Source organism: Nansenia antarctica, assembly GCF_963989245.1.
Source record: "Nansenia antarctica genome assembly, chromosome: 2".
NCBI lineage: Eukaryota > Metazoa > Chordata > Actinopteri > Argentiniformes > Microstomatidae > Nansenia > Nansenia antarctica.
In genome coordinates, this window is record NC_137675.1 from 4,457,660 (window position 1) to 4,471,519 (window position 13,860).

Below are 13,860 nucleotides of genomic sequence, written 5' to 3' on the forward strand. Positions count from 1 at the left end.
AGGTAAACACCGGGTAAACCAGTTAGCGTTACACCCTTGGTGCTCCGGGTGGTGAGTGTTTTCTGGAACACTTTGGCAGTTGGTGAGTTAACACTAGAACAGCCGTGTCTATGTTACCTACTATAAGAGCCGCCTCGGGGGTCAAATGACCATAGTCTTTACAATGGGAAGCTGCTACTTACACACAACGACCACTAGTTGGCGTGTCTTGTAAATTAGCCTGCCTCCTACACAGAAAAACAGCAAAAATACCTTCATACTTGCTTATCCTGATATCCTGATCCTGGTTTTGAAGATGTAAGGATACTGGGTGGTAGAACGCACATATCTAGGAAAAGTCATGAAAGGAGGGTCCTGAAATTTGATTGAGTGCAAAGCCACCCATGGCTGTTCTAGTGTTAAAGGCTGTGTCACCTGCGTCTGATAGGACGCCTCCCTCCAGGCCCTGCCCCCCCTCCCTCCAGGCCCCGCCCCCTCCCTCCAGGCCCCATCCCCTCCCTTCAGGCCCCGCCCCCCCTCCCTCCGGGGTCCGCCCCCCTCCCTCCAGGTCCCGCCCCCCTCCCTCCAGTCCCGGGAGACAGTTCTCCACAGAGACGTTGTGCAACGTTGGAAAGTTCGGTAAACTAACCTGACGTGTTGTGTGTGTGTGTGTGTGTAGGTAACACCGTGTGTGGTGTGTGTGTGTGTGTGTGTGTGTAGGTAACATCATGTGTGTGTGTAGATTAGATGTGGTCGTAGTGTGAGCGACAGTTTGGTCTGTTTAAATAACAAACTGCCAAAGAATTCCGGAGCACTCACCACCTACCTACAGTGTGCCGAGTGTTTTACGAGGTATTTTACCTAGCAAAAACACTTTGATTGGCTGCAAAATGGAGCATAGTCATTTATGCATTTCAGGTGAATTAAAAAAAGTCACCCTTGGAGCTCTGGGGTGTTGAACATTTGGGTGACTTTCTACCTGCTTGAATACCTGCTTGAATGCCTGCTTGAATACCCACTGAATACCCTCTGAATACCCTCTGAATACCCTCTGAATACCCTCTGAATACCCTCTGAATACCCTCTGAATGAGTCACAGGTTGACAGTTGCAGACATGGTGAGTTACAGTGTATACATGCCCCAACATCCCTCTTGGCACAAGATGGCATACCAGTGTGATTATCAAGCCAGATTTGTGTCTGAAGTGTGTGTGTGTGTGTGTGTGTGTGTGTGTCTGCGTGCGTGTGTGTGTGTTCATATGTGTGTGTGTGTGTGTGTCTGTGTCTGTCTGCGTGTGTGTGCGTGTGTGTGTGTGTGTGTGTTCATATGTGTGTTTGTGTGTGTGTGTGTGTGTGTGTGTGTGTGTGTGTCCGTGTCTGCTTGCGTGTGTGTGTGTATGTTCTTTTTTTAAACATTTTATTTACCGGTAGCCTTTATTTAACCAGGGTCGGTCCCATTGAGATACAATGATCTCTTTTCCAAGGGAAGTCTGGCCAAGACAGCAGTTAAACACATAGGGCCCTATTATGCACTTCTTAACTTGCCGTCTTAAGTCTTAATTAAGACGCACCGCCAGGTTAAGACCTACCGCCACCCTTATTATGCGCTTCATACGCGCTACTGCTATTATGCAGGTGTCGATAGGCGCCCACACATAAGACGTAAAACTCCCGTGCATATATTGCTCATTGTGGGAGTTTTCATATGTTAATGAAGTGCACTAGGCGCCCCTGCTATTATGCGATCTGACTTTGCTCCTAGCGCTAAGAAGTGGTTTGAAAAGTTCTTAAGTTTAGACTTCATGCACGTTTTGAAACACGAGCGCGCCTCCGCGGTTTGCGCATGCATGTGGGCACACATGAACACGCACGTGGCTCCACGGCAAGACGTCAATTACGGTCACAGTATAAATGCCACCACTGGCAAATGTTAAGCCAGAGAGAGAGAACAATGGAATATATCCTAGGAAGGAATTATGATAGACGAAGACGGCGCGCCGAGCGCATATACCGGCAACGACTTTGTTACCTCGGGCCAAATCTCAAATCAATCCTGGATTCGTGATCTAAGCATTTTAGCGCTTTCAATTGATGATCCAACTGTTAATAATGCTATAATATATTGCAATTACAATTATATTATAGCCTATTATTAAAATATGTATAATATAGCCTATATATATTCTTTTATTCTGTTTACAGAGCAGCAATGCTTGTATGAGCTGCGCTTCACCCGTCAGGCAGTAACTGACATATGTCATGCACGAGCTTGTTACTTTCTTCTGCAGAGAAGCGCGCTGACATCCTTCTTAGGACTTCCATAATAGCATAGCGCTAAAGACTTCACGCAGCCGGTTCTTAAAGGGAATGGCACCTGGCACGCTGATTGGGTTGATTGAGAAGACGCCCAAAACACACCCATGACTAATTTCTTTGCTTAGCGCCGGGTTTTAGGCGCCCACTACCGCACGTATAATAGCAAAGTGGCCTTGACCACGCCTCCACGTCTTAAGTTTAGATCTACCGCCTCGTCTTATTTATGAAGTGCATAATAGGGCCCATAGAGTTTCAACAGTTAAAACAAACAGCACAATTACACAATAAAACAACACCTGATCAACAACAAAAAATTGACAAAATACAATTTGATCAGAGCAATAGGATAAAAACTATCCTAACTTTCATATGAAATATAAAACAGGAGCAAGAATAAATAGAATAAAATAATGGGACTTTCATATAAAACAGGGGCAAGAACGATGTGAGTCTGATTCCAAGTTACTCATGAGGTTTTTAAATGTTCCAAGAGAAATTAGTTCTTTCAAGTTCAAAGTGCTCTGTAATGAATTCCAGGCAGCGGAAAGCGCAATGTGCATGAAGGAGTGCTTGACGAATTCAGTGTGAACTTTGGGGACATTTAGGAGATAACAGTCGTTGGAACGTAAGGAGTAAGTACTCTGGGTTCTTGAAATATAGCCACATAGATATTGGGGGAGTAGGCCTAAGTGTGAGAGTGTGAGAGACGACGTGCAGCCAATGAGGGCCACTCAACTCTGCCATATAAGTTACAGTGGTGAGGGAGGTACATATAAGGTACAGGGGTGAGTGAGGTACATAGAAGGTACAGTGGTGAGTGAGGTACATATAAGGTACAGTGGTGAGTGAGGTACATATAAGGTACAGTGGTGAGTGAGGTACATATAAGGTACAGTGGTGAGTGAGGTACATATAAGGTACAGTGGTGAGTGAGGTACAGTGGTGAGTGAGGTACATATAAGGTACAGTGGTGAGGGAGGTACATATAAGGTACAGTGGTGAGTGAGGTACATATAAGGTACAGTGGTGAGTGAGGTACATATAAGGTACAGTGGTGAGTGAGGTACATATAAGGTACAGTGGTGAGTGAGGTACAGTGGTGAGTGAGGTACATATAAGGTACAGTGGTGAGGGAGGTACATATAAGGTACAGTGGTGAGGGAGGTACATATAAGGTACAGTGGTGAGTGAGGGCTTTGCAGCATGTGACGAACCTCAGGGCACCGTGGTACACAGAGTCCAGGGATTGCAAACATTTTGCAGGGGCATGCATATAAAGAAGGCATGCATATAAAGAAGGGGGCGGTTGTGGCGCCGGGGGTAGAGTCGGCGTCTAAAGATCGCAAGGTTGGCAGATCGGCGGTTCGAGCCCCGACTGGCCACATGTCGAAGTGTCCTTGGGCAAGACACTGAACCCCACATTGCTCCCAATGAGCGGGCCGGCGCCTTGCATGGCAGCTTGCCGCCATTGGTGTGTGAATGGGTGAATGAGAGGCCATTGTAAAGCGCTTTGGAATAAGGCGCTATATAAGTCAGTCCATTTAATCCAATACAGGAAGAAAGGTGGCAGCAAATGTAAAGTATGTCCTGTGGCGATAAAAGAACCCCAGTTTCAGTTAACAGTTAAAAAAAAAAGATCAGTGTTCATGTGTTTGCGTGTCTGTGTGTGTGTGTGTGTGTGTGTCCAGGTGGTCCAGTACATAGTGTGTGTTCATATATATATATATGTGTGTGTGTGTGTGTGTGTGTGTGTGTGTGTCTCCAGGTGGTCCAGTACATAGTGTGTGTTCATATATATGTGTGTGTGTGTGTGTGTGTCCAGGTGGTCCAGTACATAGTGTGTGTTCATATATATGTGTGTGTGTGTGTGTCCAGGTGGTCCAGTACATAGTGTATGTTCATATATGTGTGTGTGTGTGTGTGTGTGTGTGTGTGTCCAGGTGGTCCAGTACATAGGTGAGATCTGCCGGTACCTGATGGCCCAGCCCGTGCGGCCGGCGGAGGCGTGTCACCGCGTGCGCGTCGCCGTGGGCAACGGGCTCCGCCCCTCCGTGTGGGCGGGGTTTGTGAAGCGCTTCAGGATCAAACAGGTGGCGGAGTTCTACGGCGCCACAGAGTGTAACTGCAGCATCGCCAACATGGACGGAAAGGTGGGGGGGGGAGGAGTGTGTGTATGTGTGGGGGGGGGGGGGGGTAGGTGGGTGTCTGTGTGTCTGACTGTCTGTGTGACTGTGTGTGTGTGTGTGTGTGTGTGTGTCTGTGTGTGTGTGGGTGGGTGTGTGTACAGCCTGTTGTCTAAGGGTATATAATGAGGGTATATAATGAGGGTATATATGATGAGGGTATATAATGAAGGTATATAAAGAGGGTATATAATGAAGGTATATAATGAGGGGACATAATGAGGGTATATAATGAGCAGAGGTGTAATGTGCTCCTCCGTCCACCAGGTGGGGGCGTGTGGGTTCAACAGCCGCATCCTGCCCAGCGTTTACCCCATCAGGCTGGTCAGGGTGGACGAGGAGACCATGGAGCTGGTCAAGGACAAGCGGGGGCTGTGTATACCCTGTCAGCCTGGTGAGACACACACACACACGCACTCCCTCTAGGTCGTCCTCGGATGAGCCCTCCATCGGCGCTTCCAGTCACCCTGGTCCTCCATACATCTGGCTAGCTCCCTGGTCCTCCATACATCTGGCTAGCTCCCTGGTCCTCCATACATCTGGCTAGCTCCCTGGTCCTCCATACATCTGGCTAGCTCCCTGGTCCTCCATACATCTGGCTAGCTCCCTGGTCCTCCATACATCTGGCTAGCTCCCTGGTCCTCCATACATCTGGATAGCTCCCTGCACCCTGCTCTTGTTGATGTTAACCCTATAACTGCCGCACGTATTATATATGATACGTTTTCGGGGCTTTCTTGTCAGACCTGAAAAGTTTAACGCAGTACCGCGAAAATCCACCGGATGGCAGATAAGATACTCATTCTGCCATTGGTAGGGGCGGGCGTATCAACCAGAGTGACCCTCTCTCTTCCCCCTCCCCCCTCCCCCCCAGATGAGCCAGGCCTGCTGGTAGGGCGTATCAACCAGAGTGACCCCCTGCGGAGGTTCGACGGCTATGCTAACCAGGACGCTACCAGTAAGAAGATCGCCCACGACGTGTTCAGCAAGGGAGACTCCGCCTACCTCTCAGGTGACACACACACACACACACACACACACACACACACACACACACACCTCACATGGAAACACACACACACACACAGACACACACAGACAGACGCACACCCCCTCTCTTCTCCACTATTCCATCTATCTATCTATCTATCTATCTATCTATAGAATATATGACTGTCTATCTGTCTGTCTGTCTGTCTATACCCACCCCTAAATTAAATTAAAATGGCGATGGATGACCTGTATGTGTTGCCTAGGTGTTGTCATGGTGATGTGTGTGTGTTGCCTAGGAGACGTCATGGTGATGTGTGTGTGTTGCCTAGGTGTTGTCATGGTGATGTGTGTGTTGCTAGGAGACGTGTGGTGATGGATGACCTGGCGTACGTGTGTGTGTGTGTGTGTGTGTGTGTGTGTGTGTGTGTGTGTGTTGCTAGGAGACGTGATGGTGATGGATGACCTGGGGTACATGTGTGTTGTCATGGTGATGTGTGTGTTGCCTAGGTGACGTGATGGTGATGGATGACCTGGGGTACATGTGTGTTGTCATGGTGATGTGTGTGTTGCCTAGGTGACGTGATGGTGATGGATGACCTGGGGTACATGTACTTCCGGGACCGCAGCGGCGACACGTTCCGGTGGCGGGGGGAGAACGTGTCGACCACGGAGGTGGAGGGGGCGCTCAGCTGCATGCTGGGACAGGCCGGCGTGGCCGTGTACGGGGTGGAGGTGCCAGGTAACCCTAACCCACACCTGTCTGTCTGCCTGTCTGCCTGTCTGACTGCCTGACTGTCTGTCTGACTGTCTGTCTGCCTGTCTGTCTGTCTGTCTGCCTGTCTGACTGTCTGTCTGACTGTCTGTCTGTCTGTCTGTCTGTTTACGGGGTGGAGGTGCCAGGTAACCCTAACCCACACCTGTCTGCCTGTCTGTCTGCCTGTCTGACTGCCTGCCTGTCTGTCTGTCTGTCTGCCTGTCTGTCTGTCTGTCTGCCTGTCTGACTGTCTGTCTGACTGTCTGTCTGTCTGTCTATATATCTTACTGTGTGTCTGCCTGTCTGTCTATATATCTTACTGCCTGTCTGCCTGTGTGTCTGTCTGCCTGTCTGTCTATATATCTTACTGTCTGTCTGCCTGTGTGTCTGTCTGCCTGCAGGCGTGGAGGGCAAGGCGGGCATGGCAGCCATAGCTGAGGGGGAGGGGGGGGTCCAGGGGGTGTTTGACTGCGAGGCGTTCCTGAAGGCGGTGAAGAAAGCCCTGCCCCCCTACGCCCGCCCCCTCTTCCTCCGCCTCTCGCCCCACGTCGACACCACAGGTGAGCCGCACGCACACACACACACACACACACACACACACACACACACACACACACACACAGACACACACACACATATGCACACACACACACACACACACACATACACACACACACACATACATACACACACACACATACATACACACACACACACACACACACACATACACGCACACACATTTTAAATGCTTTATTTATGTCCACATACATGTACAATTCTAAAGGACATAAATACTAACAGTGCATTTTGATATCATGGAAACAATCTGTTACAGTAATGCTGAGCCAACAACCAGTTCTGCCACACACAGGATGTTATTCACACCAGATGATACCAGTGGGTTGACAGATCCAGTATCAATACTGTAAAACAGACAGTATCCAGCTTATGGGTACAGGAAGCACCGCCTTCTCCAAATTGAGCGGCTACCAATAACAGCGGATACTGAGCAATATTTTGCTAACTGTTTGGCCCTTCTCTTGGGTAGACCAGCCATTTGAAGGCCTCTAACAACAGACTTATGGCCCAGGCTGCCAAATATGAAAACTAAAAGTTGACATCTGTAGCCCAGTTGTGATATGGCCTGCTCCAGCTGTTGGTATTTTAAGATTTTGGTTAAAAAGGCTTCCTCTAGGCCAGCGGTCGGGAACCTATGGCTCGCGAGCCATATATGGCTCTTCCGGTGACGGCATATGGCTCCCAGACAATTGGGTTGAAAAGTAAAAAAAAAAAAATCAGTTTGGAACTGATTTTAAAATACTTGTGATATTGCGTAATAATACTGTGTCATTTTAAAGTAAACAGAAATTAGTTTTGAAGTTAAATTTCACGGGACTCTTCACGGGACCCATGACCCGTGACCCGTAGGTCGGGAACCAATGTCTCGCGAGAGTGTCAGAGGTCGTTGTAAAGGTGAATAAATAAAAAACAATTTGATCAGATAGTGAACTAGCTTATTCGCTTCAACCCTTGTAACGAGAAAGATGGCAAAAAGAAAAAAAGACGATGATTACCGTGCATTCCAATCTGCGTGGACAGAGGAATTTGCATTTGTGGAGAACGCAGGATCTGCGGTATGTCTAATATGCAATGATAAAATTGCATCGATGAAACGGTCAAATATAAAGCGGCACTTCGATACGCATCATGCTTCATTTGCATCGAAATATCCAGCGGGGGACAGCAGGAAAAAGGCATGCGAGGAGCTACAGCGGAGAGTGCAGACGAGTCAACAGCAACTGCGTGGGTGGACCAAGCAAGGTGACGGGAATTCCGCTGGCTTTGCGGGTGCTTTGGCAATAGTCAGGAATGGAAAGCCATTCACAGATGGCGAGTATGCCAAAACATTCATGCTTGATGTGGCCAATGAACTGTTTGATGACTTCCCAAATAAAGACAAGATAATCAAACGAATAAAAGACATGCCTCTGTCAGCAAGAACTGTTCACGATCGTAGCATCATGATGGCAAATCAAGTTGAGGAAACACAAATTAAGGACATAAACGCCGGGACATACTTTTCTCTCGCGTTAGATGAGTCAACAGATGTTAGCCATCTATCTCAGTTCAGTATATTTGCCAGGTATGCTGCAGGTGACACACTGCGTGAGGAAAGCTTGGCTGTTTTGCCAATGAAAGGGACAACCAGAGGAGAGGATTTATTCACGTCTTTCATGGAGTTTGCTAAAGAAAAAAAACTGCCGATGGATAAACTTATTTCTGTCTGTACTGATGGTGCACCCTGTATGTTGGGGAAGAACAAAGGATTTGTAGCGCTTCTCCGTGAACATGAAAAGAGAGCCATCCTAAGTTTTCATTGCATCCTGCACCAGGAGGCGCTTTGCGCTCAGACGTGTGGCCAGGAGCTAGGTGAGGTGATGTCGCTGGTCATTCGAGTGGTCAACTTCATTGTTGCCCGAGCTTTAAATGATCGCCAGTTTAAAGCTCTGTTAGAAGAAGTTGGGAATCATTATCCCAGTCTGCTTTTACACAGCAACGTGCGTTGGTTGTCAAGGGGAAAGGTGCTCAGCCGTTTTGCAGCTTGCCTGAGTGAAATCCGGACTTTTCTTCAAATGAAAGGCGTCAAGCATCCTGAGCTAGACAACACTGACTGGCTCCTGCAGTTTCACTATCTCGTGGACATAACAGGCCATCTGAACCAGCTCAATGTGAAAATGCAAGGTATTGGAAATACAATCTCATCCCTTCAACAAGCAGTGTTTGCATTTGAAAGCAAGCTGGAAGTCTTTCTCAGGGACATTGAAACAGGTCGTCTTCTGCACTTTGTAACACTGCAACAATTTAGAGATGCATGCTTAGCAAGTGACTCCACTCAACATCTGGATCTCCAGCAGCTAGCTGGCTTTACGTCCAATCTCCTGCAGTCATTCAAAGCACGTTTTGGAGAATTTCGTGCGCGCACTGGTCTTTTCAAGTTCATCACTCATCCACATGTGTGCAGTGGACAAAATCGACCTGACATGCATCCCTGGGGTCTCTATGGGAGACTTTGAGCTGGAAGTTGCTGACCTGAAGGCATCAGACATGTGGATGAGTAAGTTCAAGACACTTAATGGAGAGTTGGAAAGTCTTGCGCGACAGCGAGCAGAGCTGGCGAGGGAACACAAGTGGACAGAAATGAAAAAACTTAAACCTGAAGACCAGCTGATTCTGAAAACTTGGAACGAGCTTCCTGTGACATACCACACAATGCAGCGTGTTAGTATTGCCGTATTGACCATGTTTGGCTCTACATATGTATGTGAGCAGTCATTCTCGCATATGAGGAACATTAAGACCAACCTACGCTCACGTTTAACTGATGGAAGCCTCAACGCCTGCATGAAGCTCAACCTCACCACGTATGAACCAGACTACAAGGACATCAGCAAAACCATGCAGCACCAGAAATCGCATTAAAAGTAAGACATATTTAATTTATTATATGTTTAAAATACTATATGGCTCTCAATGAAATACATTTAGAAATATTTGGCTTTTATGGCTCTCCCAGTCAAAAAGGTTCCCGACCCCTGCTCTAGGCCATCGTTTCTCAACGGGGGCGTTCAGACAAATCGGGGGGCGCTGGAGCAAATATGTTTTAAAGGGGGGCGTTGAGGTGTTCTTTGGGGGCGTTCACGCATAAAGTATTTTTCTCATGAAAAACAGCTGTGTTATTACGGGCACATTCGTAAATGCACGAACGGTCAGTTCGCTCGGACAAACCGTGTTTTCAGTCAGAGCACCCATCTCTGAGCGCTCTGAACGTGGCCGGGCTCTGTGACGCAGACACACGTAGCGCAGCGCCCAAAAAAATACAAGTGAGAGTGTCATCAAGAAGATGGAGAAGCTAAAAACTCAGCTAGCAAAGGCAGAGCTTTTGATAGTTTCCAATGTGTCTGGGTAAGCTGCATTGTTGAAGAATCTTGACAGTTCATGTACAGTGCAGAAATTGCAATACTATGCTACGATAGAAAGAACCCCGGTTCATCCCATCTGTAACATCATATTGACTTCTATGAGTGTTTTCCTTGTAGGCTATGCTTGAGTGACATATGTTTCAGTTTGTGGGCTCATTGTAATTGTTGCGTTCGCTTCGTTCGCTTCCTTTCAATACAGCTTATTTAGTTAAAATGAGTGCTAATACCATACCAGAACATCACAGCAGGAACAACCTATCTCAAAAAAGCGATCGTAATAAACCAATCCTGAAAGTTCTCTGTCGCTTACCAATAATCGAACCTAGAGAAATCAGCTACGAATGTCCCCTCCCCTCGCAGGTTCATCACAGTATATTACATAAATGTATTACTGTTAAGTGTTGTTGTGGATGTTATCCCTAGTGCCATTCTGAGGTTAGCATTGCGATGTGTTTGCAAACTAAAATATACTTTTTTGTGATATGTTGCTCCTCTTGTGATGTCCTGGAAACAAACGCATCAGCTGCAGCGTCTTTTGTATTGATCAGCTGTCATCAGTGTTATTACGGGTACGTTCGTAAATGCACGAACGGTCAGTTCGCTCGGGCAAAACCGTGTTTTCAGTCAGAGCGCCCATCTCTGAGCGCTCCCGGAGCGCAGAGCTCTGAACTTTGGAACTTTGTTATGTTTTGATATGAGAAATTCGAAGTGGTCAGTTTATGAAAATAATACCATAGAATACTAAATAAAATATTTAAATAATAGCCCCCTAGCGTTTGCCGCCATATTGTGACACCCCCCCCCCCCAAAGTCCAATCAAAAATGAATAAATATTAGCATCATAAAACAGCAATTTGGAGAAATGCAACACCAGCACACTTAAAAAAACTAACAATGTTAGTTGTAATGTACAGTTCTGCAGCCTACTGTTTGTTCTGCATCGGACATGTGTGAAATTGCTGCTGTTCCGTAGCAGTCTGTTTGTATTCTCTGATGTTGTCTGAGTTTGTTTAACACTCAGAAACAGCATTTTTATTCACATTCACATGGCTTTTCTGCTCTCTGGTAAACTAATGATAATGATATTCCAACTGCCCAGTTAAATCCAATCTATTATTTGGCATTCAGTGACATGCTTTTTAAATTATATAACACAGAATATTAGTCAACATTAATATTTAGGGAAGAAAATAAGCCTACTTTTTTTGATGGGGGGGGTGGCGGTAAGAGGCCTGGATAATGGACAGGGGGGCGCTGGCCCAAAAAAGGTTGAGAACCACTGCTCTAGGCTATGGTCAAAGGTGCAGCCAACTTCTAGAATCAGCACCTCTCTGTGATTTTCGTTGACAATTACAACATCAGGGGTGTTTGCTGAAATATTAGAGAACACTCCTAATGACTCTTCGTCACTACACAGACTGAACATGCTGGGCTTTACAGTGGAGTGCTTGTACAGCGTTGCGGCAGGCCTGAATATGGAAATGACACCCTCTGAAATCAGATCCACAATTCGATCATGCCTACATATGTATAGCCCTTTATAAGCATGACAACCATTTAAGATGTGGGGCATGGTTTCAGTTATCTATCACACACACACACACGCACACACACACACATGCATACATACATACACACACAGCTTACTTTCTCTCTCTCTTTCTCCTTCCCTCCCTCCCTGTCCTCCCTCCCTCTCCCCTTCCCTCCCTCTCTCTCTCTCTCTCTCTCTCCTGTCCTCCCTCCCTCTCCCCTTCCCTCCCTCTCTCTCTCTCTCTCTCCTTCCCTCCCTCTCTCTCCCTCTTTCTCTCTTTCTTTCTCTCTCTCTCTCCCTCTCTCTCTCTCCTTCCCTCCCTCCCTCTCTCTCTCTCCCTCCCTCCCCCCTTTCTCTCTCTCTCTCTCTCTTTCCCTCTCTCTCTCTCTCTCTCTCTCTCTATCGTACACCAGGCACTTTTAAGATCCAGAAGATCCGTCTGCAGAAGGAGGGATTCGACCCACGCCACTCCCCTGACCAGATCTACTTCCTCAACAGCCGCGCAGGGTGTTATGAGGCTGTTACCCAAGAGCTCTACAGTGCCATCATAGAGGGCCGAGTTAGTCTATGAGAGAGGGAGGGAGGGAGGGAGGAGGGAGAGAGAGAGAGAGAGAGAGAGAGATAGAAGAGCTGTATATTGCCATCATAGAGGGCAGAGTTAGTCTATGAGAGAGGGAGGGAGGGAGGGAGGAGGGAGAGAGAGAGATAGAAGAGCTGTATAGTGCCATCATAGAGGGCAGAGTTAGTCTATGAGGGAGGGAGGGAGGGCGAGAGGGAGGGAGGGAGAGAGAGAGAAGAGCTGTATAGTGCCATCATAGGGGGCCGAGTCTGTTTTTGAGAGGGAGGGAGGGAGGGAGCGAGGGAGGAGGGAGGGAGGGAGAGAGAGAGAGAAGAGCTGTATAGTGCCATCATAGGGGGCCGAGTCTGTTTTTGAGGGAGGGAGGGAGGGAGAGGGGGAGAGGGAGGGAGAGAGAGTAAATTAAGAAGTAGACAGACACAGAATTGGACAGGAGAGTGTGTCTTTTTTGCAATATGTTGACTATGCTAGCTACTGTGTGTGTTGTGTGTGTGTGTGTGTGTGTGTGTGTGTGTGTGTGTCTGTGTCTGTGTCTGTGTGTCTGTCTGTGTGTCTGTCTGTGTGTCTGTCTGTCTGTCTGTGTGTGTGTGTGTGTGTGTGTGTGTGTGTGTGTGTGTGTGTGTGTTGAATTTGCGAATTACACACCAAACTGTGACTAGGGTGTGTGTGTGTGTCGGGGGGAAAACAGAGACTTGTCGTATTTTAGATGCACAGAACCCAGAGTGTGTATTTTAGGCAGCTGTCCCAACCCAAGTTAGAGAACCTCACTCCAGTTAACAAGGGTGTTGAACGTGGTGTTTTCATATAAAATGTCCATGCCAACATAAAAGCTACAGCTGGCTAGTGAGCCTGCATCAACCTTAATTAAGCAATATCACACGAGAGGGAGTGTGTTATACTGAATATCAGCACGGCTGTGATTCGGTCGTAGGTACGAGGCCGCAGGCACAGACACAGACATAGACACAGACACAGACACGCAAAAGATGGCACCATATACTGAGTTATATTCAGTATAACAGCACGACCTCGAGTGTGATATTGCTTTTATACAACAGTTCTACAGGGCGATGTATTAGTTAACAGTAATAAGCGACAACAGATTATGATTTGTTTGTTTATTTAATCATAAAAATAAACAAAGAAGTTTAGTTCCGCAACGAACTTCAAATGGACTGATGCCTAGTAACCTGAACACAAACAATGTAGTCTAATTAACGGTCATTTAGTAGAACATCTGTGCGGCGGAGTGATACAGTTAAAAGTCCCAGTGCTGTTATACTGTATATCAGCACTCATGGAATGCCTCTTGTCCAATCAAATTACTTGGTCGGAACTAACTGTTGTATAATGCTATTTAATTCAAGTGGAGGAAGATCACGTTAGTCTTCCCAGTTTAACACCAGAACAGCCGTGCGTTTTTACCTACTAAAAGAGCCGCCTTGACCCCCTCTTTAGAATGGAAAGCTGCTATTTACACACAACGACCACTAGTCGGCCGCTTGTAAATTACCCAGCTTCCTACACACTACTCCCTAGTGTTC

The 13,860-nt window shown here is 47.1% G+C and overlaps 1 protein-coding gene across 1 annotated transcript in view; it reads left to right on the top strand.

The window, feature by feature from the left end:
• LOC308151828 (long-chain fatty acid transport protein 1-like) overlaps positions 1–12,310 on the top strand; it is a gene marked incomplete at both ends in the record, with an annotated part of 28,968 nt that extends 16,658 nt beyond the window's left edge. The window contains 6 exons of the mRNA XM_080524718.1: positions 4,236–4,445; positions 4,746–4,872; positions 5,353–5,490; positions 6,046–6,210; positions 6,627–6,785; positions 12,153–12,310. Of these exons, the coding sequence (XP_080380844.1) occupies positions 4,236–4,445; positions 4,746–4,872; positions 5,353–5,490; positions 6,046–6,210; positions 6,627–6,785; positions 12,153–12,310 (957 nt within the window). The remainder of the gene's footprint in view (positions 1–4,235; positions 4,446–4,745; positions 4,873–5,352; positions 5,491–6,045; positions 6,211–6,626; positions 6,786–12,152) is intronic.
• Between the last annotated feature and the right edge of the window lie 1,550 nt (positions 12,311–13,860).